The sequence below is a fragment of the Genypterus blacodes genome, unplaced genomic scaffold (assembly GCF_046128005.1).
Source record: "Genypterus blacodes isolate CSIRO-AG114 ecotype Tasmania unplaced genomic scaffold, CSIRO-AGI_Gbla_v1 ptg000156l_1, whole genome shotgun sequence".
Lineage (NCBI taxonomy): Eukaryota > Metazoa > Chordata > Actinopteri > Ophidiiformes > Ophidiidae > Genypterus > Genypterus blacodes.
Genome location: NW_027466957.1, coordinates 8,443,528 through 8,468,209, shown reverse-complemented (window position 1 = coordinate 8,468,209; position 24,682 = coordinate 8,443,528). Strand labels below are relative to the sequence as shown.

The 24,682-nt window shown below is 42.5% G+C and overlaps 4 protein-coding genes across 5 annotated transcripts in view; 1 reads left to right on the top strand and 3 right to left on the bottom strand.

The window, feature by feature from the left end:
- Positions 1 to 24,682, bottom strand: part of abtb1 (ankyrin repeat and BTB (POZ) domain containing 1) — a 75,576-nt gene that overhangs the window by 8,729 nt on the left and 42,165 nt on the right. The window lies entirely within an intron of this gene.
- Positions 3,419 to 16,192, bottom strand: dcaf1 (ddb1 and cul4 associated factor 1). Its single transcript, XM_076166551.1, has 25 exons — positions 15,994 to 16,192; positions 15,219 to 15,339; positions 15,048 to 15,124; positions 14,889 to 14,962; positions 14,683 to 14,796; positions 13,832 to 13,969; positions 13,108 to 13,707; positions 12,736 to 12,837; positions 12,493 to 12,651; positions 11,814 to 11,993; positions 11,428 to 11,637; positions 11,110 to 11,279; positions 10,860 to 10,984; positions 10,222 to 10,457; positions 8,828 to 9,906; positions 8,538 to 8,736; positions 8,324 to 8,406; positions 7,592 to 7,676; positions 7,247 to 7,480; positions 6,591 to 6,684; positions 6,074 to 6,178; positions 5,779 to 5,852; positions 5,570 to 5,665; positions 5,216 to 5,483; positions 3,419 to 4,642 (listed from the first exon to the last, which is right to left on the bottom strand). The coding sequence occupies exons 2-25, from the start codon at positions 15,329 to 15,331 to the stop codon at positions 4,587 to 4,589; spliced, it is 4,671 nt and encodes a 1,556-aa protein (XP_076022666.1). The 5' UTR covers positions 15,332 to 15,339; positions 15,994 to 16,192; the 3' UTR covers positions 3,419 to 4,586.
- ssuh2rs1 (ssu-2 homolog, related sequence 1) lies at positions 16,241 to 21,502 on the bottom strand. Of its 2 annotated transcripts, XM_076166425.1 has the most exons (13): positions 21,118 to 21,502; positions 20,967 to 21,031; positions 19,825 to 19,926; positions 19,142 to 19,217; positions 18,862 to 18,991; positions 18,654 to 18,714; positions 18,448 to 18,569; positions 18,308 to 18,370; positions 18,126 to 18,208; positions 17,914 to 18,006; positions 17,696 to 17,801; positions 17,127 to 17,234; positions 16,241 to 16,977 (listed from the first exon to the last, which is right to left on the bottom strand). In XM_076166425.1, exons 1-13 carry the CDS (start codon positions 21,138 to 21,140, stop codon positions 16,837 to 16,839), a joined length of 1,173 nt encoding a protein of 390 aa, XP_076022540.1. In that variant the 5' UTR covers positions 21,141 to 21,502; the 3' UTR covers positions 16,241 to 16,836. The 2 variants fall into 2 exon arrangements, with proteins under 2 accessions (XP_076022540.1, XP_076022541.1); XM_076166426.1 differs by lacking the exons at positions 20,967 to 21,031; positions 21,118 to 21,502 and adding an exon at positions 20,148 to 20,344.
- Positions 21,619 to 24,200, top strand: rpl32 (ribosomal protein L32). The gene is made up of 4 exons (XM_076166427.1): positions 21,619 to 21,761; positions 22,458 to 22,558; positions 22,644 to 22,825; positions 24,028 to 24,200. Exons 2-4 carry the CDS (start codon positions 22,463 to 22,465, stop codon positions 24,155 to 24,157), a joined length of 408 nt encoding a protein of 135 aa, XP_076022542.1. The 5' UTR covers positions 21,619 to 21,761; positions 22,458 to 22,462; the 3' UTR covers positions 24,158 to 24,200.

Below are 24,682 nucleotides of genomic sequence, written 5' to 3'. Positions count from 1 at the left end.
ACGTTAGTGTGTGTGTGAGAGTGTGTGTGTGAGGGAGTGTTTGTGTGTAAGCGAGGAGGAAGAACCATCATAGCTCCTGTATCTCCGCTCTATTATGTCCCAGCGTGTCTCCTCCAGGTCTGATGCAGTCTCCGTGTCCACCTAATGTAACGCACAAACACACGCGTGCACACACACATATACACGCACACGCGCACACGCACACATATACACACACGCGCACGAGTGCGGTTAGCGGTATCAGCCACTATTTTTAAAAATGTGTTATTGTGTGAGGCCGTGAAAGGGAAATCAGTTTTTTTTCTCTCCAAGTTAATCCGTTATGTTTTACGCTTTTGTGATTCTTTATACATTTTTTTAGTCAGTCTCAAGTCCGGCGGATACACAACAGGCTAATTAACCACGATGTTTTTAAGTGACCGTTAAGTGGCCGGAGTTTTCCAGAAGGTGTCAGAACATCTCGAGAGAGAAAAACTGCAATATACCATAAGCTGCGCCATCTTCATGGTGGTCACATGACTCGTTTTGTCAACACTGATGTGTCAAGCAACTGTGAATCTCTCTCTCTCTCTCTCTCTCTCTCTCTCTCTCTCTCTCTCCCTCTCTCTCCCTCTCTCCCTCTCCCTCTCTCTCCCTCCCTCTCCCCCTCCCTCTCTCCCTCCCTCTCCCCCTCCCTCTCTCCCTCTCCCGGATGCTGGCTGTCTACCTCTTGATTGACCGTGTTGCTTTGGGGCTGTTGGCCATAAAGTATTTGTGTTATGTCAGAGAGAACATGTGGTGAAGAGTCATTTCACAGATGAAGACCACCACCATCCATGCTTTGTTATAGTTTGACAGATAAGATGCATCGCCTGTTCTACACTTGATCACAACATGATGTTACTAAGTGATGAGGATATGGGCAAATGCTCCAAAACGTACTTGTTCATTGCAAAAGAAGGAAACAGGACATTTTCAGAGTGTAATCTGTAGATGTAGTGGAGTGCACCAAGTATTAGGATTGTTAGAGGGGGGAAACAACAAAGCAGCTGAACCTGACAGTGTGATTGAACTTGGAGGAAAAGTCTTGGTAATGTAAGCTGATGAATTTAAACTGTAAATAGCAGATTTGAGTGATGAAATCGTTTTGACTGAGAGATGAGCAAAATATCAACACCTGGCATGACTTCACAGCCCACCAGGGCTCCAACACAGTGGGATGAAACAATTACAGGGCACAGCAATGACTTATTAAGGCACAAACACACACTCTCTGAAGGTTTTTCGTTGCCATCTGGATCATTGTGTGATCCTTTACATGTTTCATCTTGCCCTGTGAAAATAAAATTACACTCTGGTCCAACCACATCTACAGCTGCCTCTCTATTTATGTGCATGTACAGTAACTCACTGTTGTGTTGTACTAATGGTCACTCCCCACATCTCCCAACCATGATGTACAACATGTAGTATTTGTGTTGTCGTCACTCGTTACAAGTGATATTCAAAAGCTTAAGTGAACCCGATTCAACACCTACAGCAAAAACTCCCAAACGTTGCAGGTACTGTAAATTTGAGCAGAAACTAAAACACTATACTGTGTTTTATACACATTATGTATGTCTAAATGGGAATTTTTAGCATATTAAGCCCTACAGACAAGGCAATCATGTCTAGAAAAATAGAGTGATTTGGTGAATATTGAGCGCCCAGTGAGTTTGATGGAGTGTGGGAGGGAGGGCAGCATTCAGCAGGGTAATTTCTCTCCATCACAACGACTCTGTGACTGACTCCCATCTGTCTATTACTTCAAGTGGAACATTGTGGGCGGTGTTCCAATCACATACATAAAGCTGGAGGAGTGTGCAACGTTTCCCGGTCTGAATATGCGTCCCAGCTAATAAACATTTGGGGAGGGAGATAAAGGCGCAATAAGAAATCTTTAATCACACTTATTCAAAACGCTCTGAAGTGATGAACTGCTAAGCCTTTCCTTGCTAAACCCCAAAATAACATTTTAAATGGCAGTGGATTTGATGACAAGCCTTTCTGCAAATCTGTATGACATTCTACCCACTGTGGCTGCGTTTCACTCCTTCTGTGGTGGTGCAGCAGCAGCAGCAGCAGCAGCATCATCATCATCATCATCATCGCGCTGTGAGGATGAGAACGGCGGTCCGCTGGAAACATGAACTGCCCAACACAGTGAGAGTCGCGATCAGTTTACAGCTCCCAGCAGACAATACGAGCCAGCCGAGGAGGTAATAAGAAGCACATCACATAAACTGATCAATCATCTCTACACACACACACACACACATTTTCTTTCACACTTTGAGCTCACACCATATCTGACACACTCTTTGCTCCCTTATTGTTCAAATATGCAATGTGCTCCATACACACACACACACACACACACAGACACACACTTAACAGGGAAAATTGGAAGGCTGCCATATACTCACTTATAGACTTTTAAATCGACTCTTCTCTTCACTCCATCAAGGCACTGGACTATCTCGTTGCCCATATGGCTTCATAGTCCCTCCAATTTTGTGGTCTTGAGATTCTCTTACTCTTACTGTATTCATAACACCCACTTTGTAATTTGCCTGCTTTCCTAATAGCGCCCCGCATTGCACTTTCCCATAGTGTTCTTTCCCATACGTGATGAGGCTTTCTAGGGAGTCTTCTTCAGAGAGCTTTGGTTGGTTAGGAGCCATTCATGGGCCTGGAAAGCTCCTAAGACAGTGTGTGTGTGTGGTATGAGGCAATGCAAATACACCCCACACACAATTAGCTCTCTTATTTGATCTATTTACTGTGGATATTGTGGTGGTTTGAATGGGTTGTATTACCAGTGGAGGCCACAAGAACAAACGTGGTGCATCTCACTTATCTTGAGAACAGAATGTTATTTGATGGAAAAAACACTTTCAAAGCTCACATGGCAGTGACTGGTGCGATTTAACGAAGACAATAGCTCATTCATATTCAAGATCATCTAAAGTTTATTCTAAATGTGCATTTTCTGTGTTATTCTCAACCCAGATCCTTGTATACTGCAGGTCTACATGCTGTTGAATTTTCTTCAGCTGAAATCAGCCTGGAAAATAGAACATCTCAATGGAAATCACTACTTTTACCTATTTTCATTGTTAGTTAGGCTTGTTGCCCTGCTATTCTGACACACTGTCAACAGGGGTTAATATGAGGACAAACCAAAGGCGAGTTCCCTACAGTTCAACAATTATATATTCTACCTTGAAAGATAAGGAACCACTCAAGTATCTGTATCCATTTCCCTGTTGGTATGAAGTCTTGGATACGTTACCTTGGCAGGGCCGTAAACATCAAGCCACCTCTGCTATGAATGCTAATTAAAAACCTCCTGGCTGCAAGGATGTTCACACTTAATTAATGAAGCAGGCAAAAATAATTTTGAGGTTTTATTTATAGTAAAAATACTTTAGATACATACAAGCTGTACATAAACCGTTTCAAAAAAACTCAACGTAGAAGTCTCAGAATGGAAAAGAAACGGTGGCTATGAAAACAAACAAGGCAGAAAAGAAGAAAGTCTAGACATTTTTTGAATCTTTTTAACAAGTGTGTGCAAGACCAGAAGGCATTTGTTTTGACAGTATTAAGTCAGAGAAAACAAGACTCCTCCAAAAAAAATCTACCAAAGCAAAGTTATGCAGCATTTTTAGTTTCACCTTCTCAATACGTTTCGATCATTGTCTAATTCAAATTTTTTTCGAGCAAAAATCCACTGAACCCAGCTTCTGTATTGGTGGACAGCGGAACAGTGTGTGTGATATGTGATGAGTGAAGGTGTCTAGTTTGAAAGTTGTTTCAGTGTCCACACTAGTTATGGTTTCAGTGTTTCAAGAGCACCAACTTCATTAAAGTTCTGTATTTACACGATGAAATGTGGAGGTGATGTTTACAAATGGCACTGCTGTGAGCGGCGTTTTGGTCTTTGTTTGATGGTGACAATAACTGAACCTGATGGTGCGGCAAGATGTTTGTGCACTGCAGTAGCTGCCTTGTTTAACACCTTTACATTTTTTTTTTGGCGATTTTTCAAAAGTGGTCTAGCAAAGAATAAGCTTAAGGGCGCCTCAAATCGTCTTCCAAACACAGAGAGACCCCCGGCTCTGCAATGAAACCTCATCCCATTCGCAGACCAAAACGAGCTTAGAAAATGGTGACAATATCAAAAGGAGAGGCTCATTAAAAAAAGAAAAGCTACATTACTGTGATAAAATATAACACACACACACTGGCCAGTTCACTCAGCACCAAACTCACTTTTGTTTTCTTTTAAAAACAATATCCTATACAGCAATTTTTGGCCATCAGAAAGAAGCAAATTTGTGTGCATTTGTTTTTGAAACATTCATTTCTGCCTGAACCCAAGGGTGTGCAAACGCCGTACACCCTTTCTAACTGGCAGTGCTCTGTGCATCTCCAACCTTTTTATTGACAGTATCCTCCTTTCTTTCCTCCTGTTCCGCAGCTCCAAACTTCACGAGCGCTCCCCTGCAGAAGTCCTGACATCTTGTCCTTTCCACTTGGTCCCAGATGTCGATCGCCCCTCATTCATTCAGGGATAGAATGATGTCATCCTCAAGGTCAGAGTTGTCGAAGCTGTCTGTTGGCGTGACAAACAAACAAACAGATTTAGATGTGCAGGGTCAGAGGGGACGTGGCACTGTGCAAGTCTGTGGCTAAGCAACAAAACTGCAGGAAAAGCAAAAGCAAATCAGCTTGGAGGAAAAAGTGCAAGAGCTCTACATCAATTTCAGGTTTTATTTGTCTCAAAATCACTATTTCACCGTCACTCTCTCGATGTCTATAATACACAGAGATTGCAGTTTTTAATTTCCACTGGGGGAGACTATAGCGCCTCGCCGTGACTAGGCAAGCAAGTATGAAAACAAACTGGACCAAAACCTGCCTTGTTGCGTCAGAGCCTTAACCCGACACGGCAGATCGGCGTTAAAAAAAAAAATGCATAAAATAAGAAACAAGAGTTGCAGTATCAGAGTAAAAATCCCTGACTGGAAGACAAGTTCACAAATACATCGTTAAATTGTTAATACCACCAACAGCTGCAGTAACAATCAAAGATACCAATTGAACATATTTAAGATATTTCTGAAGAATTGGTACAACATAATCAAACTAACGACACCCTGTATGTTCACTTTTCAGGGCGTCTCACCGTTATCGCCATCCAAGTCAACATCCTCGTTGTCGGAGTCATCCTCGTCCTCATCTTCCTCGTCGTCATCCCCTGCATCGCCGTCCTCTTCCAGAAGACGCGCAACCTCTTCGTCGTCTGAGGGGGAGAAGTCATCGTTCCCGTCTTCTTCGTCGTCTTCATCCTCTCCGCCATTCTCGTTGTCGAGCTCAGCGATGAGAGGATCTGTGTCAACATCGTCGTCGGAGTCCTCATCGTCGTCGTCGTCGTCCTCCTGATCGTCGTCCTCCTGGTGCGTCGGCAGGAAAATAGTTGTCAAAAGCAGCTACCTTCCAATGAATACTTGAAGGAATGACACAAGTGATGATCTTTCACCTGGTCCTCCTCGTCCTCCTCCTCTTCCTCCGCCAGCCTCTGTCGGCCGACTTCGTATAGCCTGCACACTGTGTCGGTGTTGACGGAGTCTTGGTTCTATGGGACAGACATTGGTGGAGGAAATGAGCTCCTTTCATGGGATGAATGATCCATCACTCTCACAATCATTGGCAAATATTTTTGGTTTCTAAAGGCTCCTGACCGATTACCTCAATCACAGCTAGATAGCAGTCCTTTGTATCTGTGCACAGGTCAAAGATATTCCTCTTGACATCAATTGTAGCTGAGAGAGGAGACAAAGGTGGCAGTGATCAATTTCTTAAACGTTAAAATAAATAAGATTTGAATTGTAATTACAGACGATTGCAACCACTGTAATAACCACACAAAATAATAACCACACAAAATCAACAAAAAACATCTCACTATATGCAAAGTGTTTGAAGAAGAGGTTCCTATAGATTCCTGAATGGAAACATTAGTTTTTTCAAAAGGAATCCTTACCTATTGGTTTGTAGTCTGTGGCATTGAAGATTCTGAAGGATGAACCAAAGGGACTTTTCATTTGCATCTCCATCATATCATCTTCATCATCAGCCTGTAACATAGCTGCACAAATAACAAAAAGTGAGAATGGAGGAGAATAGAGCATTTCAGAAGTATTTAGCTGGGGTATTACGACTCTCGGTTCTGGCTCCTGAGCGATTTAGCCGAGCAGTGACATTATGGCACATGCATGGCTCTTCCTGTGAGTTTGGGCAAACCATTTGGTTCTCTCTGTTGCCATCCTGGCACTGAAACCTCAGCCCATATGGCTTTGGGTGACCTTGTGGTATCAGCCACACACCTCTGCAGGGCCTCTTCACACTCCTCTCCACTTACACACATTCTCACTGTGCTTCATAATTACCAGCCGTTCGCTCAAACGCGCCTTTCACACAACGGTACTGAATGAGGAGTGAACTGTTCAGTCGACGTCTAGCTGCGTTGCAATTCCCATCATGCGGCGCCTTCTGTTTACCTCCATAGATGACGGTGCCGCTGTTGTTGAAGACAATTCTGCACTGGTCCAGAGCTGGAACTGTGTGGAGGAGGTGAAAGGTCCGCAGGTCCCACTGAAACTCCAACTAAGGACCATAACAACCTTTTCCCTTTTCATCGACTAAATCTGATGCCACTATAATTATACTGTAATTAAAAGAAACACAAGGGCAGCCTTTTGTCTTTTACAGAATTTCAAAGCAATAAATACTGAATGTTAAGCTCCGACATTATAATTCAATGGCCTTCATTTGCCATCCCATCATTGGAGCAACTGATACCATCCTATTTTGGGCTTGGTCAGATTCATGAGGAGTTTCTGCATGTAACAGATTAACACCCATTAATTTCAAAATCCATTGTTAACTGTACGCTCTTCAGAGCACAGTAACACAGTCGCTTTTGGCACTGCTCTGCAATTAACGTTCACAGAACTCATTGAACCACAAACTGAGCAGTCTCTATGTGCCAGCTAAAACATAGGCACTCATTGTATTGATGCTCTTGTGTTGCCTCACACTTTGGTAGTTAGGGAAGAATTTGGACCTTCAAGGATTCTCCTACAAAAATGTCAAGCTATCCCTGCTGTGTCACACAATTCACATCATCATCAACTAATCCAAATGTGAAGGATACAATTTCTGTGTTTACGATGACCTCAAGGCCGTTAGGATGGAACACTCCACTGATGTTCATGTTGAATTTGTCAAACTTGTGGATGGCCTGAGCCGTGCGCACGTCCCACAGCACACCGTCATTCAGCACCAGGTCATCGGTGGGGTTGAAGGTGGCACAGTTCCTCTTGTAGTTGTTGGCCAGGTCTGGGTTATTTAGAGTCAGGGTTTTCTGCCCTGACTGGATGTCATAAATCTGGCAAGGACAGACAGCAAATGTGAGCGTTCACTAAATTTGTCACAACTTCTTTTTTCTGTTATCTGTTATTCATTTATGTTGACAGGTGGACAACACTGACATACTTACATGTGCAATGTTCTCTTTAGTCCCAATGACGCGATCTTGTGATAGCTTACTGAACTCTACATAATGGTCACCCAAAAAGGAATGCCTGAAGACAATGAAATGAAATTCCATTGAAATGGCAAAGTGGTGCACTTTAAACATTTTTAACTGCCTAAAGACATTTTTAGAAAACTGCTGACACAAGTCCCAGCATTGTCTTGGATAAACTGTGAGCAGAATGAAGCCAAATGTTAGTGTCCCATGAAGTGATCATTAGAGCCTTCACTGCGTTTGCGTGCATAACTAAACAGCTAGGTCATCTCCTTTAAAGAATTCTGTCTTTTGACAGTATTAAGCAGCTGCACCAGAGGACAGAGGAGAACACATAGCGGGGTGGGATCACAGATGGATTTAAATCCCTACAGGCAGATCAACAGTCAAGGTTTTCACAGGTCCCAATTTTGGAAAACTGACCCAGGGAAAAACACCCTGGAACCCAACAAACCCAAAATCAATTTTTGGACTGAACTTAGACTAATTTGGGCCCCAGGTTGGGTATGAGTTCCAAAAGTTCGAGTGGACCTGTGAAGATCTCCACAATAGTCTACTGTCAGATAGCGGCAATACAAATCTTGGTTTACATCGGTTTGCTCAATCCCACCTGTCTCACTACTGGAGCTTTTCATTTCACTTCAGATATTCTCTTTGATTTGTAAAAAGCGTGAACCGAGTCTTTGTTGGACGATCACTTACTTCTTGATGAAAACTGATTTCATGCCCCACAGTGCAGACAGGGGGTAACTCCACGAGGCTGATGTTAAAAGTAGTGAGCCATCCTAAACACAATAAAAGCAAAAAGAAGTGAAATGTCTTACATGTTAGAGGACAGCTCTTATTATTACAGCCTATAAAAACTCAGCAGTTATGGACAATATAAAAGTGGTGATATACTGCCTTTTCCACTGACCCGTGAGGGCTCCAGGTGAGTGATAGCGGAGCTATGACAGTTGTAGCTGGCCTCTTCCTGGCCTGTAAACACATTGTAGAGCTTGAGCTGCCCTGTACACGTCCCGAGCATCAGGAACCGCTCACGAGCTGAGAAGGCACAACACATGAATCCACTCTCATCCTCATCTGCCTCCCTGAATACGGAGATGGGCCGGAACCTGGGGGTGGGGGTGGGGAATGGGAAATGGGAAATTAATGCCACTTCCCAATTCAGGAAGGAAAACAATCTCACAGAGTTCTGACACTTACCTGCTGAAGATGAGGTGTCTGTCAAAGCATCCGCCATCCACTCCACCATATTTAGGATATATGACCCTTCGTGTGTGTCGGGAGGTAAAGTTGATGGGTGCTTGACGTCTCTGCTTGGGCTCGGGGCATTGGTGGGGGGTGAAGAGAGAGAATGGAGGGCAGGTTGCGACGGGGTTTTTGCAGCGTGCGTGCTGTTCCCTCAGGTATTCTGTGATGATGCTGTCCAATGCAGGGGGGGAGGGCAGGTGCCTGTCAAACTGTTTCTTCATGGCCGGACTCTGACTAAATGCCCCATGGTCAGATTTCTGCCTCAACACTCGAGGCTTCTTGCAGCTTACTGTGGCACACCCAGATGTCCGTTCACGAGAGAAAACAATTCGGCCAATAAGTGGAGAGCCGTTAGTACAGTATGGGACAGACGTGGAGGGAAATGGAGCAGAGGCAGAGGCAACAGGTTGCGATGTAGAGGGCCGGGCTTGTGAATGACAGGGCACTGGAGTGGATGAATGAGTGGTATGGCTTCCGAGTCTTGATACGACACCATTGGTCAGCCGTGGGGTGCGGGGCAGAGTTGTGACAGGGGTCCCAGGGGGTGGAGGAACAGTAACCGCAGGGAAAGTAGAAGTCGGATGTGTAGCGTGAGACAGAACTGCCATTGGGAGGTCTGCCTCCTTTGTGAGCGTGGTGGCCGTGTCATTCAGGCCCTTAGCCAAGAGGTGGTTTCTAATAAGCAACAGCAGCTCTTTCTCTGGGAAGGATATTCTGGACTGAGCTACCACATTTGCCCTCTGAAGCCACGCCAGAGACACATCCGTACCGATCAGCAAGGGTTTGCCAGATATCCTTTCTATCAGCTCAGCCGAAAACTTACAGAACTTGACATGTTCACTGCGTTTGTCCTGGAGCACCGGCTCCTTCATGAGCTGCTGAATGTGTCCGCTGCTAAACAAAGGCAGCTTGCCGATGATCTGTCTGACAGAGCTCGAGCGAGACAGACCAACCAGAGCCTTGCAGGCCAGAGCTCGTATCTGATCTGCATCAGTAATGGGCATCTTCACTGTCAGCAGGGACAGCAGTACCTGCAGGACAGACACAAGAGGACAGTTATGACTATAGGCTGAAGGAAGGAAGGCCGTCTAAATGAATTACCCATACATTATAATAAGAATGGAGAAACAGCTCTCCCAGTTTCTTGCTCCAGCAATATAGAAATCACAGTTACTTTGGGGTCTTTGGGGTTTTTGTGATTAAAAAAAAAACATCTGGATAAATGCCATAATGTGGATCTCTACTGTGCGTCTATGTACGTGAATTTTATTTTCACTAAATTGCTCCACTTTATCAACTACGGACATCAACATAGTTTGAATGACCAGAGTATAAAGTAAACCTGCCTTAATGCCATTGTTGGACTGCACAACATTCCACATCTTCGTTAGAACACTTTCACTGCATTTGGTCTGCTGCGGCAGGCGGCGTCGTGGGGTGCCTGCGATGAACTTGCCAATGCTGGATATGCGTTTGTCTGGAGCGCAGACACAATTGATGACAACCTGCAGTGCCGACTTCTGAATCTCTGCGTCATTCACAAAGACCTCCCCCTCTGCCACAGCCAGGACGATACTGATCCCTGAAAGGAAAAAAAACATTTAGATGAAAAACATTGCAAAAAAGCAGTTGGACATCTCTTGGTGGTGCTGGGGACAGGAATTACAAAATAAACAATGAAGATACAACAAGATGTGATTGAATTCTCTGGAAAGTAATACAATTTATTGCACAAAGTTTCCCAAACGCATTGCAAAGATCAACTTTAACAATGTGTGTAAAAATGTGCTTCAATGCTCATTATGCATGTTGAAAATCTTTGACTTTCTCAGATGATCACACACATTCAGTTCTGTGATTCAACATTTATTGCAGACATAATATAACCTGTTTTGAGGGATTGAAACTCTCAAAGTAGTTGTACCTTATTCTAAACCACAATTCAGTGAAACGGCTGCTTAGAGGCTGAAATGGCAACACATACCAACAGTGGAGACAGTAGCTCCTCCCTCATCAAGCACAGCAACAGCCTCAGACAACAGCAGCTGAGTCTTAGGCACGACTGTGAGGATACTCAGGATGTCAAGGGCATAACGCACTGTATCACTCCTACATGGAGAGAGCACGGGAGGAAAAGGAGTTACTATTCTCCAAATTGCAAGTTCACTTAATGTGTGGTAAAGGGAAAGGAAAGGGGCAAAGGCTAATAAAGACAATAACCGTCTTGTCTTTACCTGCCATAGTAGGTCCTCCAGTCACAGGCAATAGAAATGAGTTGCAGCAGGAGCTGGACACAAGAGAGCTTGTGAAATACCTCCGCAGGTTCCCAATACAGTCGAAGTGGACCGTACTCTATCAGGAACTCCATCATTTCCACCACCTGCTCTCTGCTGTAGCTGACCGCCTAGTAAACGATACCAACCAGCACATGAACTCACGCGTTCCATTAACATTTACCCACGCGTTCCATTTACATTTTCCCACATTCCCCAACTCCCAGCGGCAAATAGTCCTGTCTTATCAGCCCTAGTGAGGTCATCTGTCTACCATACCTTGTAGTAGGGTTGGGAGTGAATTGGCGCACCACCCTCGGTGCGCTGCAAAGACTGCTTGACCTGCTCCACCTTGATAGCCAGATGGGCCTCAAAGTACCTACGCAGGGCCATGCAGGTGTGCTTGGCCGTCTGCCTGCTGGAGAAAATCTCATCATCGCTCAGCAGAGCTCCCTGGTCCTCAGGGTTCAGGATCTCAAGAGTGCTGATCTGGAAACAGTTCAGTTCATTTGAAACATCAGTACAAACGCAACACCGATGTAGCAAAACACACTGAGATCTTTAGTGCTTCCGTGGATGAAAAATATATTCTATGATTGGTACAGATGATGATTGGCTACATTCTTATATTTGGAATGTTGTAATGGCCAACTGGTTTGACCTACCAGATTTACGAGGCGCCGGAGCCCGTCCTGCTTGTCAAAAAGCTCCAGGACAGCGCGGAATGAAAAAGAGATGGAGAAGAACATGGTGGCATGGCAGCAGCCGGATGCATGTGAGCATTCCAACAGCCACAGCGTGTAGCCAACCACATCTGACAGGATGGAGGGTGGCAACATACACACCTTGAAGAGGCAGGAAGGAACAGTGGGAGAAGTTATGAATACAAATGTGGACCATGCCAAGTTGTTCTGACAAAATCAAATATCCTCAGTATTCTGGGTTACATCCGAAACCTCATTGTAAGTATGACTGAATAATACATATATTCTTTCCTTTGAGAGATTTTCATTCATAATGTGCATATCAAGGCCATAGAAATAAAGGTATTAGCTCTTTCATATTGGTATGGACTCTTCTAGAACCCTGAAACACACCGTCTAATGAGATTATATTTCTTTACGCAATTCCATAACATTGATATGTGTCAAAGCTAACAATAAAAGCATGTCTTTATCATGTGTGCAGAAATGTTGTCTCCAAAATATCTTATAATTGTATGCGCAATGTCATGTAAAATGTTTGCTTCAATAAAAACAAATAGCAAAAAAAAAAGAAAGAAATGTTAGTGGCAGAAAGAAGGAAATATATTTGTGCATGATCTTGTGCACATGTGTTTTATACCCTTTCCATGGCATCCTGATTATAGGCAAGGTAGTAGAGGCACAGAGATACTCCTGTAGCAGCCATTGATGGCCTTGGGATTTCCAGTAACTTCTGAACTCCTCCATGAGCCACAAACTCTGCAGCAAACTTTTTGTGTAGCAGCAGAGAAGCCAGGTACTGCAAGAGGGAAAGTATAGATTAGAACATGCTTTTTGACACCACAAAAAGTGAATTATGTCAGTTGCAGACGACAAAATGTACCTTTAGAGACTCAAAAGTCAGCTGCACATCATTGGTCTGCTTTAGATCCATGTAATGCATAAGCAGCTCACGAGCTCCCATTTGCATGAACACTGCCAGGAGCTGCAAGCGACAACAAACGGGAGTGGGCGGGAAAAAAAGCAGAGATTATTTCATTTTACTGTGGAACAGTTTAAATGAGTACATGCAAGTTCAGAAAAGACTCGCTGAACACACTGAACATGTATTAAGTCAACCTTCAAACTTGTATATTGCAGTGCCAGAACAGCCATTTTGTGCAATAAATTAAGGAATACTGTCATCTGCTGGTCACTTTATGGCAAAACAATAAAGCACATAATTGTTCACAGTGTTAACTACTAATGAACTCACCTCCTGATACTCCCCCAGAGGAGTGAGATACTGCAAAATGAGCCTTTGCTCAATCTCTGCGGTCAGAGGGTACAGATGATAGTTATTGCCGATCACCCAAGGACTCATCTCAGACCAGCTGCTGTTGGAAAGCTCACCGAGGATCCTCTCCGGCTCTGGCAAAGAGAAATTCAACTTCTGTTTGGTGTGTCTGCCGCTCTCCCTCTCTGCCTTCCTTTTTAGGTAACTGCTACCATCGGCCACGTCTTGGTGCATCAGTGAACCTGGGGCAGACATGGGCTTCATCATAGTTTTCACAGCCGAGTTGACACGGCTGCTGGTCTTGTGAGGGGAGTTGAGACGGAAAGAAAGCTCGTTTTCAGGCTCAATGGTCGAAAATGCAATTTCACTGCGATCCTCCTCTGGCCCTGCCCCCTCTCTTTCGGCTCCATTTCTGCTTGGTGTGAAGGGCTTCTCTTCAAAGTCTCCATCGACAGCCTCTTCGTCCAGTGGAAGCAAGGGCTCCCCTAAAGTCTTCCTTGGGCTGGGACGTTTGATTTCTCTTTTGCTCTCAGCGTCCTTGTTTTGAAGCTCACGCAACCGATGTAGCATTAGAGGTACCTGAGAAGATAACATGTTTAGAAGTTTAACTTTACACCCAATGATGATACAGAATAAGTGGCATGTCCATAAATAAGTTCAACTTCTCAAGCTGACATTTTGAAAAGAAGCATCACCTACTTACCAAAACAGAGTTCTCCTCCCTGTAGTTAGCAGCTATGTCCTGGTTCTCCATGGCACCAGCCAAAAGACCTGTCGCGTAGATTCTGAGGGGCTGCTCGGCCTCCTGAGCCCACTTAAACAGCCTTTCAACTATGCCCTCCTGCGGCACAGAGTGACAGAAAAATGTTCATTTTCATAGAGGCGTTCTCATTTATTTCCTTAACTTGCTCTAATAGTTAGGTAAAATTATAACACACAATACAAAAGTAATTTATGTCTAGGCAGTTTAGGTATGTAGGGAAATGTGCACATTTTCAAACTTTCCTGCAGAAACAAGAGCAGAGGTCATTTATAAATTCATGTTTGTACCCAGAGTTGTGATCAGTTGGAACTGTGACTCCTAAAACCAAACATAACATTTTCAAACCTTGACCTTGTTCTATTGTCAACTGCTCAATTTAGGTCAATATGGGAGAGCCAGTCAAAACAGGTTTATTGCTCTAAGGTTCTGATTACTCAACTTAGTCAATATCACTGCAGTGGATGATTCCATTGTCAATACTGCTGCGTTCAAAGGGCTGCTGGCGATTGGGAAAATTGGGAAATAGGCGTAGACTCTGGATTCTTGATGTTACAGGAGCTTACCAGCTGTAATTTATAACAACATTGTCTGTGTGCTCTGGTCGTTCCTGTTGGTTTCTGATGTTAAATTCCCTTTACAACCAATGGAGGGCGCTAATTTGTATTGTGTGTTTGTCTTTAATACAGACATTAGAACATTGGCTGATAAATCTTGACTCCAGGAACACGCCAGACAAAAGCACAGAAGACAGAGAAAGAATTATATTTGACCATTACCTCATAATTGCTTACCTTTTCCTGAAAGACCACAGCTGTCTCCAGCCCAGGCATGATGTTCTGAAGCAGCCGGCAAGCTGCTGCGTTGAGGGAAAACTCTCTGCTGGTCATCACATAGCTATTCACCAGCTGAGGATAGAAAACAAAATACATTACCTTCTAAACTCAGACATCTGAGAAAAAAAAGGCAACCCAACCGTCTCTGTCCAGCCATTTCTTACCGTGTTCATGAAGTCATCATTCTTAAACAGGATCTTGAGCAGATGCCCTAACACACACTCTGGATCAGCTCTCCCTAGTGATACAAAGAAAATCGATTATATACATAACATTAAAACCACCCTCAGTAATGCAGCAGTGAATGTTGTCGATCCTCATACCAGGATGTCTATCATCAAAAGGATCTGGATCAGCTTTGTGGTATTCCTCTGTCTCCTTCTCAACGAGCTCTGATATTCTGAAAATGACAGCACATCAGAATCATCACACATGTCTACCTCCTCAGATCCCAATCACTTTACACGAGCACACGCCATCATAACTTCACTGACTTGGTGAGGATGTTGACCAGGTCCTGTGTGCCGCCTTGCTGCTGCCTCTCCCATTGTTCCAGTAGAGCAGTCAGCTCTGCCTTGGAGTCCACACTGGCAGACGCTGACGCCATACTGCAGCCTGGCGTTGGGATGGCAACCATTTCAATTATCTACATTTCATTACACTTAACACTTTATTTCACTATTTTACCTCAGGCTGAACAACATATATATGTATATAATTATATATCAAGTCTACATGTAAGCACAGCGTCTTTTAATCCTGAAACACAACTCTCAGTTAAGTGATTTGACAGGAGGACTCGCGTTAGAGTGTGCGTGCAGCTGCAGCAGCTCTCATGAGACTGCAACTGTCAAACTCTAGCACGCATGACTGTGTCGCTACAATGTGCGTGTGGAAGAGTCCCGCCAAGTTTCTTTCTCTTGTTGCTGAGAATGGCCGTTCTTCCCTCCCGTATTTTAGCTACAGTGACTTGTCGCAGGAACTTTAAAAGCTGCACTCACTCCACTCACACAGTGCCTGTTGCGATGTTTGGTTAGCTACAATGTGGCTAAACAGGAAGCTAATGCCCTTATGTCACCAGCAACACTCTAAGTGGTCACCATTCACTTTCAACACTGTAGTCACCATTGCATATGGGCTGTCCGGACTTGTTCATACCAATTTGTAGAATTATCACCACATTTAGACGCATCAAACATGTATATCGGCGCTAGCTAGCGGTATAACAGATTCACTGGCTAGTTAGCTAGCCTAGCATGCTAACTTTACCTCGTTGTTCCGCTCAGTTTTCCTCGATTTTTCCAAGTGTATGAAAATTCGTGTCCACTGATATGAGCCGAAATCTTTGCAACGCAGAATTAATATCGGCACAACGAGAAGTGAATCACAACAAACGCCTTGTTTGTTTGTCTTGTAGCTTTGTGTTCACCGTTTATTATCATTATGGCGAACACGTTCTCCGCGTCACTGCGCGAGCGACAGGCGACTTTTAATGACGACAGACTCAACAACAAAACATTGCGAAATTACATTTATTGAAATGGTTGTTACTGCATTTGTAACATAATTTTCTTACGCTATACATTCATTGACAACATGTATATTAAACATATCAACGTGAATGGGTGAATAATTAATATATCACTGATACTGCAAACAGTTACACTGTTGTAATGTGAAAAGCAAACTGTCATTCGGTATTTACTTTAAAGTATTAGATGTGGTATTAAATGTAAATCATATCAGCAACAATGGGATTACAATATAAAAGGATATAAGACAATACTTTCATTGTTTGATATGTAAGAGCAAAAATATGTGATTGTGTCTTATAATGTGCCATTATGTATACAGGTGCTCTGTGATTGAGTATTTTAATGGATTTTGGTAATAAGCGGTATGGTTTAGGTATCTGCACGACATTACTTCTGCTGACCTGGGAAGAGCTCCTGGCATTTAACCTCAAGTTTGAATCATCAGTCAAGTTTCTCACATGTACATTACCAACCCATATAGGAATGGTGGGAAACTTCACCAATAATCAGGAGGACAGACTTACGAGTCTTATGCAGTGACATGGATGGAACAAGTTCTCAATGACAACCACTGCAGTTAGATTATTGTACAGCAACAGGTAGCAGGGTAGTTATCGGCATTGACCTTAAACTCATTCCCATAGACAAAGTAAATGTGTGAGTTCCCTTTCCACGAGTAGGTCACCTTGGTGATGGGAATCAGCTCTATGGTCTGACGCTAGAGACAAAGAGAGAAATGAATGCAAATACTTGAGAATGGCAATACAAACACAAAATTAACATTGGACCAAAATGTGAAGTCCATTGAGACAGTTATAACATATTTGTTGGTCATTTGGATACCGCCAAAATAAAACATCATGTTACCTGCTGCAGAATGCGGGATGTCTGGGTGAACTTGCCCTGGTGTTCGCTGACAAGACGCTCAGAAGCACGCACCACTGCAGGGTCTGGAAATCCAATTAATGGGTAGACCTTTGTAGAGTGAGCAGAATAATATGATTCACCTTTGTTTATTAGACAGCATTCATTATTTTAACCAATTCATTATTGGTTACAAAATCAAGCAGGACCAGAAAATGTGTGTTTTACTTCTTGGTAGTTGTAAAATAGGGATCATGACTAAGTTGTTACAACAGCACATAAATATGCCGTATATTACAGGTAAATGAGAAAATTCATCTATACTAGCTAACATACAGTACATATTTCACAGGTAAATCTTTTCAATGTATACATTTTTAAGCCTAATCACAAAACTAAAAGAGAGGGAAATATCGACAACTGAATCAAACAAAAATAGAATCAAACATGAAACACTTTCCTCACCTAAATCTCAGAAATATAAAAACACTACAATTTATTCGATAATTGAACGTATTTTTAGAATACACATGCCCTCAACATGCTCATTGGACTGAAAATATCACATTTACCAGGTATTGTGTGTCTTTGTATAGCTCCTTGCCAGACACTTTGCTCAGGTTGTCCACCTGAAGTCCACTTGACTGTTCCACAACATAGGAATCAGAGTTATTTTTCCTGGAAAGGAAAGGAAAATAAAAAGTGACCATGAATCCCTATGATATTAAATTATTCAAAGAAATGCAATCATTGTATCAGCAATGTCAGAAAGATGACGGGCAAACGGTACCATTTCACTGTGAGGTTGATGTAGACCAGGAGCTGTTGCTTTCCTTTACATATGCCACATATCTTTGCTCCTTGGCCTTGACAGTGGGGGCAACTGTAACAGAGTGGTGTAGGAGGACTATAAGTCACTTTGATGCAAACTACAAACCATACAGTTCAAAATGTGAACTTACTTTTTCAATATAATTTTTTTGTTAGAATAAGAATGATTACTTTTCTCTCCCTCTGCCACTACAGTGGTGGCATCGATCATCTCCATGGCGGAAACCAGATCCATTGCACACCCAACAAACTTTCTGACAACCAAAAATAACAACATGATCAGAATTAGAGAATGTTACTATATATATATATATATATGTATCCTTTTAATGTTGCCTGTGGAAATGACTTACATTGCCAGCACCAGCACAGTCTTTACAAGGTGAACGTCCCATCCCCACACAACTATGGCAGCTCTGTAGAGTAAAGGTTCCCTGTCAGGTTAACTTCTGAATCATTGTATTTTTTATAATGCAGTGTTTTAATAATTTACCTTGACGGATGATGTGTAGGGAACTTTTATGACTTGTTTGTCCTCCTGAAAAAAACTGGGAGATTTTGCAGGAATATCCCAAGGCCCAGGAGGTGGTTGGGAGAAGGCGTCAACAGGCTGGCCTGATCCACAAAAATAACATATTAGACTGATGAAAATGTTGGACTGGGGATTATATTCCATCATAAAATAACACCGAAATGTACCTTGGTATGGTTCCTGAGTCCACTCAGTAGATCTCGTCTCAGTGAATGTTTCCATGCGGTACTAAAACAAAAGCAGATTGAGTAGATGAGAATAAATAATTTGTCATTTGAGTTTGTTACTCTTGCAGTAGACTGGATTTAATCTTTCATTTATTGTGACTTTTCCACACATGCAAACACATACTTTGGACACAACCCTTGTTCTTACCCTGTAAGTATTATATGCCTCCATGTTTGTAATCACACCATGCTTTGCTGGGGATGTATTGTAGCAGCACTTGCTCGAGGCAAATAGGATAAAGGCCTCCCGGGCAGTGTCTTCACTTATAGACGGGATGCTGTGGGCAATGAGTTTGTGACACAATATTTTAAGAGGAATTGAAAGTGCTGTAGTTTTCAAGGGTTAGTGCTCAATAAAACATGCAACATCCGTAAAACTTGCAATTTCGGTTGAAGTAACTTTCAATATGACAATGTTTGAACCTTACTTCCAATGTGGTTGTGCAAGTCCATGTTCAGGCTGTGGAACTGGAGCAGGAGTCATTGGAGGCGGCAGAAATCCACCTACAACAGACAGTTATGGATATTTTAGGTCAATAATGACTCCTTGTATTATTGATTTTACATTCCTTATTTGACAGTGTGAGAGAAACAGCATTAGGCAACCTATGAGACTTACCTTACCAAATTACATTTAGTGCATATATTATATTTGATAGTTGATTCAATGAGTTTAATGGGAAAAACATATGATGCATGTTGAGGAAATTATTAATAAAATGCATTAATTTTGCCATGACAATGTCCTTCGGTCACTGTCCAAGGTTTTACTCCTACCTTGACTTTATTTTGAGTAATATATAGAAAGCAGAATAAGTACAGTAAACATGTTGGCCTTAGTATTTCCTGTACAGTTTGGATGTTATTAATATGATCACTGTTCTTCAGTTGGAGTTATGAAGTCAAGTCCAATCCAGTTAGCTAACTTTAATTAGGCAACAATCCACTACATTTTAGAAATCAGAGTCATTGGAGGAAACCACAATGGTGTCTTCGGATACTGAGCTTTAGCAGAAGTGGTATCTATGGTGTGGGAGCTGGCTCTGCTCTGTCAATGAAGAGGTTACAGTGGGACACACAGGACATGAGAGTCGGCGCTGCATTACTATACCTCCTCCAGCCAGTGTTCCTTCATAGCCAGGCATGCTGTCAAACATGCTGGCAGGAGGAGCGCTGGGCCCTTGGGAATCAGCTGCGGGTGGGGCGAACATTGCTGAAATAAACCGGTACAACCAGTTTAGAGAATCACATATGTGGACTTTTACAGGTAAAATGAAAGACGTTTACATATACATATATATCATACAAGCTCTGCTGTGGATGAATTCATCTCACCAAAACACCCAGTTAAACTCAAGGCTTCCTGAATTGTTCTTAGCAAATTGCTCTCATCAAAACTATACTACTACTATAAACAACTAGTCAGTGACTTACCTTGGCCTTCCATCCCTTCCATAGTGAGATGCAGCTAAACAAAAGTCAGGCAGGACTTACAATATGACCAAACATTACTATGAGCTCTCCCGAGTTCTGTAGCGCTACACAACATGTGAGCGAAGGTACGGCTGATTTCACCCACAAATTTGCACGTCCAAAATTACCTCCCAGCACGTAGCGAAAGACGTCACGTTGTCATTGGTGGGTGGGATTAACAGGAAATGATTCTTCCGTTTATTGTTGTACTTAACAGAAGTTTCTAAACAACCTTTCCTACTTTTTACAATCACGAACAACCTGTATACCTTTGCCTTACAGTTATAATTGCATTTATAAATAATTAATAATGCACATTATGAGCACACGAGTAGTTGTATTCAGTGAATAGATGTTTATAATAATGTAAAAAAAACGTGATGTCTGTTTCTTTTGATTTGTCTACCTTCGTGTTTTTAAAAGTGTATGTTTACATTGCGCGGGCGCGTGTTTGTCTGTGTGTGTTATTGCACTTCTACTCTAGCTCTAGTTATGCTCTTAGCTGTTGGTTTAGGAAGGAAATGCGCTTACGATTTCTTGTGACCTGAAGTTCTTTTATCTACCTTTGTTGAACACACTTATTGTAAGTCGCTTTGGATAAAAGCGTCTGCTAAATGACCGTAATGTAATGTAATGTAATGTAATGTAATGTAATGTGTGTGTGTGTGTATGTGTACGCGTGTTTTGCGGAATCATGCAAAAAAAAACAACTCCATTACATTACATTTTACCCCTGATATCTCTCATCTAGTAACAGTACTTTAACAGTAAAACACTTACCAGGTGCCCCCTGAGCGGCTGGTAAAAACCCGGGATTACTCACACCATAACTTCTCGGTGGGTCGCTGTAAGTAACGGGGGAATATTGTTAAAGTACGATAATATACATTTATTCTGGAGGAAAATAGCCTAAACCATAAACAGCACTCACCTCATCATGTGTTTGTACTCCATGGTGCTGGTACGCAATCAAAACTAAACGACTTCTGTACAAATATTAACCATAAACAGATCAAAATCTTCTCTTGCGCGAGCACATCACACGCAGTTACTCATGTGACAAGAGGAGATGTTCACGTTTTATTGCTCCCCACCCGCTTCCTTCAACGTTTCCGTTGCCTCCTCTTATTCGTCGAAGCAAGGGGCAATAAATTTACCAACTTTGGGCGTCGTTGGTTCTTTTTGTCGGATCACGTTGTGTTATTAAAGGATTTAATAATGTTGCACAAACACTCACACACACACACCACAGACGCATTTCTAATAATAAATTGCAGTTAGCCAAAGTTGAATAGTCCAGGAAGTGCGCAGTAAGAGCACAAACGCGGCCCGGAGTGTACAAATTTGCGTGAAAACAACAGAATGAGGCCTGCATCACACTGATGCCGTTTCAAAAGTATACATTTATGGAAGACCTTCTTTCAGGTTTTACGGCTAAGTGTGGAAACGCCTCACTCGCCGCAAAGCACAGTAGTCGTCTCGAACAACATTACCCATAAACCACTGCGACACTCAAGGAAGTCCTTTTCCCTCCTTCCGCCGTTGCCGAGGTCCTCTCTGGATTTTCATCGGCGGGTGAGTTGGTACAATCTACGCTCATCCACTCGTTTAGATGCATAATCCCACCATTCTGACGTGGTTTATAAATCGCAATCATATATTCTATCGTTTCCATGTGAAATTGTCCATTTTACTGTCTTGACCATTATCGTGTCGTGTTCTGAATGAGGTGCTGCTGCGCTAGCTCGCCCCGGCTGGCATCACCCAAACTGTAGTATGGTAGAACACGGGCCTATCGCAAAGCGTGGCTTACACAAGCATTGCGGCGTTGTCACAAGATAAATGAAAGACATTTGGTTACTTTTATATTTCTTTATCGCCCAAAAATGACTAAAAACAGTGGAATGCTACAAGAGCATTAGCGTGCTAGCTAGCTCAGCAGTGTCTGTACACAGAAGCCTGCTTGGTGACGTTGGTCAACACGCACGCGACTCACGCTGTAAATGACCTGAATATGAGAGAAATACAACTGACATTTGTTTTGGTTTTGGTCTTTGTTGTAATAGAGTAGTCTTGTTAAGCTGGGTCGTTAATTGCTCAAGTTGTTGCGAGCTCATCCTACCATGTTGCCCTGTGCTAAGGATATGCACAGTAAAGCCCCATGTGCAAACAAGGGTCATCGGTCACATCTGTAATACACAATCACAGCGTTGTCCTATTGCTCATTAGTGATAAAGAATATACTAATGTTTCATTTTTGTCTCTACCCAGTCACCATGGCAGCCCTCAGGCCCCTCACAAAGCCCAAGATCGTCAAAAAGCGTACCAAGAAGTTCATTCGCCATCAATCTGACAGATATGTGAAGATTGCGGTAAGAATCTATACAGCACAGCAGAGACGGCAGTTTTTCTGTATAAATGACCTTCACTAATGTTATATCAATTTTGTATCTTCAGAAAAACTGGCGCAAGCCCAGGGGTATTGACAACAGGGTCCGCAGGCGGTTCAAGGGTCAGATGCTGATGCCCAACATCGGTTACGGTAGCAACAAGAAGACCAAGTACATGCTGCCCTCTGGCTTCAAGAAGTTCCTCGTCCACAATATCAAGGAGCTTGAGGTCCTGCTGATGAGCAACAAGTAAGTTGCTTATAAACCCCTGTCACTGCTGAAATTACAGTCTGTCTGGTATTTCATTTTTGCACAAGTATGGTCTGCTTCTATATACGGTGCTCAAACTGATTGCTTGACTCAGCTGCACACCACTTTAAAGTTATATTACCACAATGGAATGTCAGATTAATGCACCTGCAGTATCTCCATAACCCCACTTGGTGCCAGGCTTTGGCTTAATTGAGTTCCTCTTTCCAAGAAGTTATTGCGATTGAATGTTGACTGGAGACAGCCTGTTGTGAATTCTGTCAGTTTTTATATTTTATTGACACCCTGGAGCCCTCTGTCTGCATTGGAAGTGCATATTAAAGTGCGATCATTCTGCACATGAAGTAATAAATATTCAGCTACATGTGCTGAGCAGTTGTTTCATAGTTGGACTGAGTGTCTCTTATAGTATGTAATGGAAAAAGGCAGGAATCGACATTACATTGGTGTACAAGGCTTTAAAGAAAGCTGAAGTTTGAAACTAGAGCACTCTTGATCTGTGGTTGTATGATGGGTTCTACCAGACGTTTTGTTCGGTCATATCTGTCACTTACTAGATGTTGGAGACCTTGATACTTGCAGAGTGTTGGGGTGTGTTACACTTTATCCCTTAAGTTTCTAGAAAAACTGAGCATTCAGTATGTCACTGATGCTCAACATTTGCATTTATGTAAGAATAAAAACTCATCAATCACAAAGTCATGCATGAATTTATACAGGATTGATTGGGTTACATGAGACCAAATATTTTGTGACATGCATCAGTCTTTCATTTTAATGACATAAATTACTGATTATTCTGCCTTTTAATTAACTCATTACATCAACTTTTAAAATAAGTGTGGTGAATTTGATAAGTAGTGTTTACATGAAGGTTTAATTCAGTCTTATTCAGACATCCAGCCTTACTTCAGACATTGATGCTACAGATTACTGACAAAAATCAGATGTGTAGTCAGTACAATATCCCTACAATTCTGTGTTGCTGCTGCTGTGGTGGTGAGACAGGGATGCAACTGAGCATTTCTAGATGGCTCTGTAGCATATAATGGCTCATTTTCATGTAGTTCATATTAACTGAAATGAGTCACTTCGTGGTTAAAGTGTGTACCACTCAATGTTGTACGTTTCAGAACTCTTCAGTGGTATTCCAAAGTAACACCCTCCCCTTCTCCCCCTAGGACTCACTGTGCTGAAATCGCCCACAACGTGTCCTCCAAAAACAGGAAGGTGATTGTGGAGAGGGCAGCTCAGCTCGCCATCAAGATCACCAACCCCAACGCCAGGCTCAGGAGCGAGGAGAACGAGTGATCTTGCTGTTAATTTTGACAATAAAAAGGCTTTAAAAATTGAACCTCATGGATTTTGTACTTCATTGCACGTCGCCAGGGTTTATAGTGTCCAGGACAGAAATTGCCAACTGGAAGTTCTATTAAGTTCCTCCCCAAGAAGTCTGGAGAACGTCTACAGTTAATTTCCCAAATCTACAAGTGATCACAGATGACGACCGACCTACAGCACAAAGCATTTACAAACTGTTTCCTTCATGCTTTATATTGGCAACATCAGTGTGAGACTAGGCTTATTTTCAATTCATCTGAGTAATTCATGCATGAACACAAGGACCGGACTGCCAAATAAATAAATGCACCCCTGCTTATTATCTCATTTATTTTCCTAGAGAAGAGACGAGCACATCAGGCCAGGAAAATCAGCTCCAGCTACAGCATGAGAGAAAGGCACATTTACCCTAACCCTGAACTGACTACAGTCTGATTACATAAAATGAAAGAAGAAGAAGAATGTTGGTATTGGTCACGTGAACGATTTGAATTG

Bases quoted from the DNA above. Each gene is read 5' to 3' on its own strand.
- dcaf1 (XM_076166551.1), bottom strand. From the start codon at position 15,331: ATGGCGTCAGCGTCTGCCAGTGTGGACTCCAAGGCAGAGCTGACTGCT. The intron at 11,638-11,813 runs GTAGGTCAAACC...AACTGTTTCCAG, and splicing joins TCCGGCGCCTCGTAAATCTG to ATCAGCACTCTTGAGATCCT. The intron at 5,853-6,073 runs GTAAGGATTCCT...CTCCTCTCTCAG, and splicing joins CACAGACTACAAACCAATAG to CTACAATTGATGTCAAGAGG.
- ssuh2rs1 (XM_076166425.1), bottom strand. From the start codon at position 21,140: ATGGAGTACAAACACATGATGAG. The intron at 21,032-21,117 runs GTGAGTGCTGTT...CGTTACTTACAG, and splicing joins GAGTACAAACACATGATGAG to CGACCCACCGAGAAGTTATG. The intron at 16,978-17,126 runs GTAACATGATGT...CTTTGTCTCTAG, and splicing joins CATCCCGCATTCTGCAGCAG to CGTCAGACCATAGAGCTGAT.
- rpl32 (XM_076166427.1), top strand. From the start codon at position 22,463: ATGGCAGCCCTCAGGCCCCTCACAAAGCCCAAGATCGTCAAAAAGCGT. The intron at 22,559-22,643 runs GTAAGAATCTAT...TTGTATCTTCAG, and splicing joins ACAGATATGTGAAGATTGCG to AAAAACTGGCGCAAGCCCAG. The intron at 22,826-24,027 runs GTAAGTTGCTTA...TTCTCCCCCTAG, and splicing joins GTCCTGCTGATGAGCAACAA to GACTCACTGTGCTGAAATCG.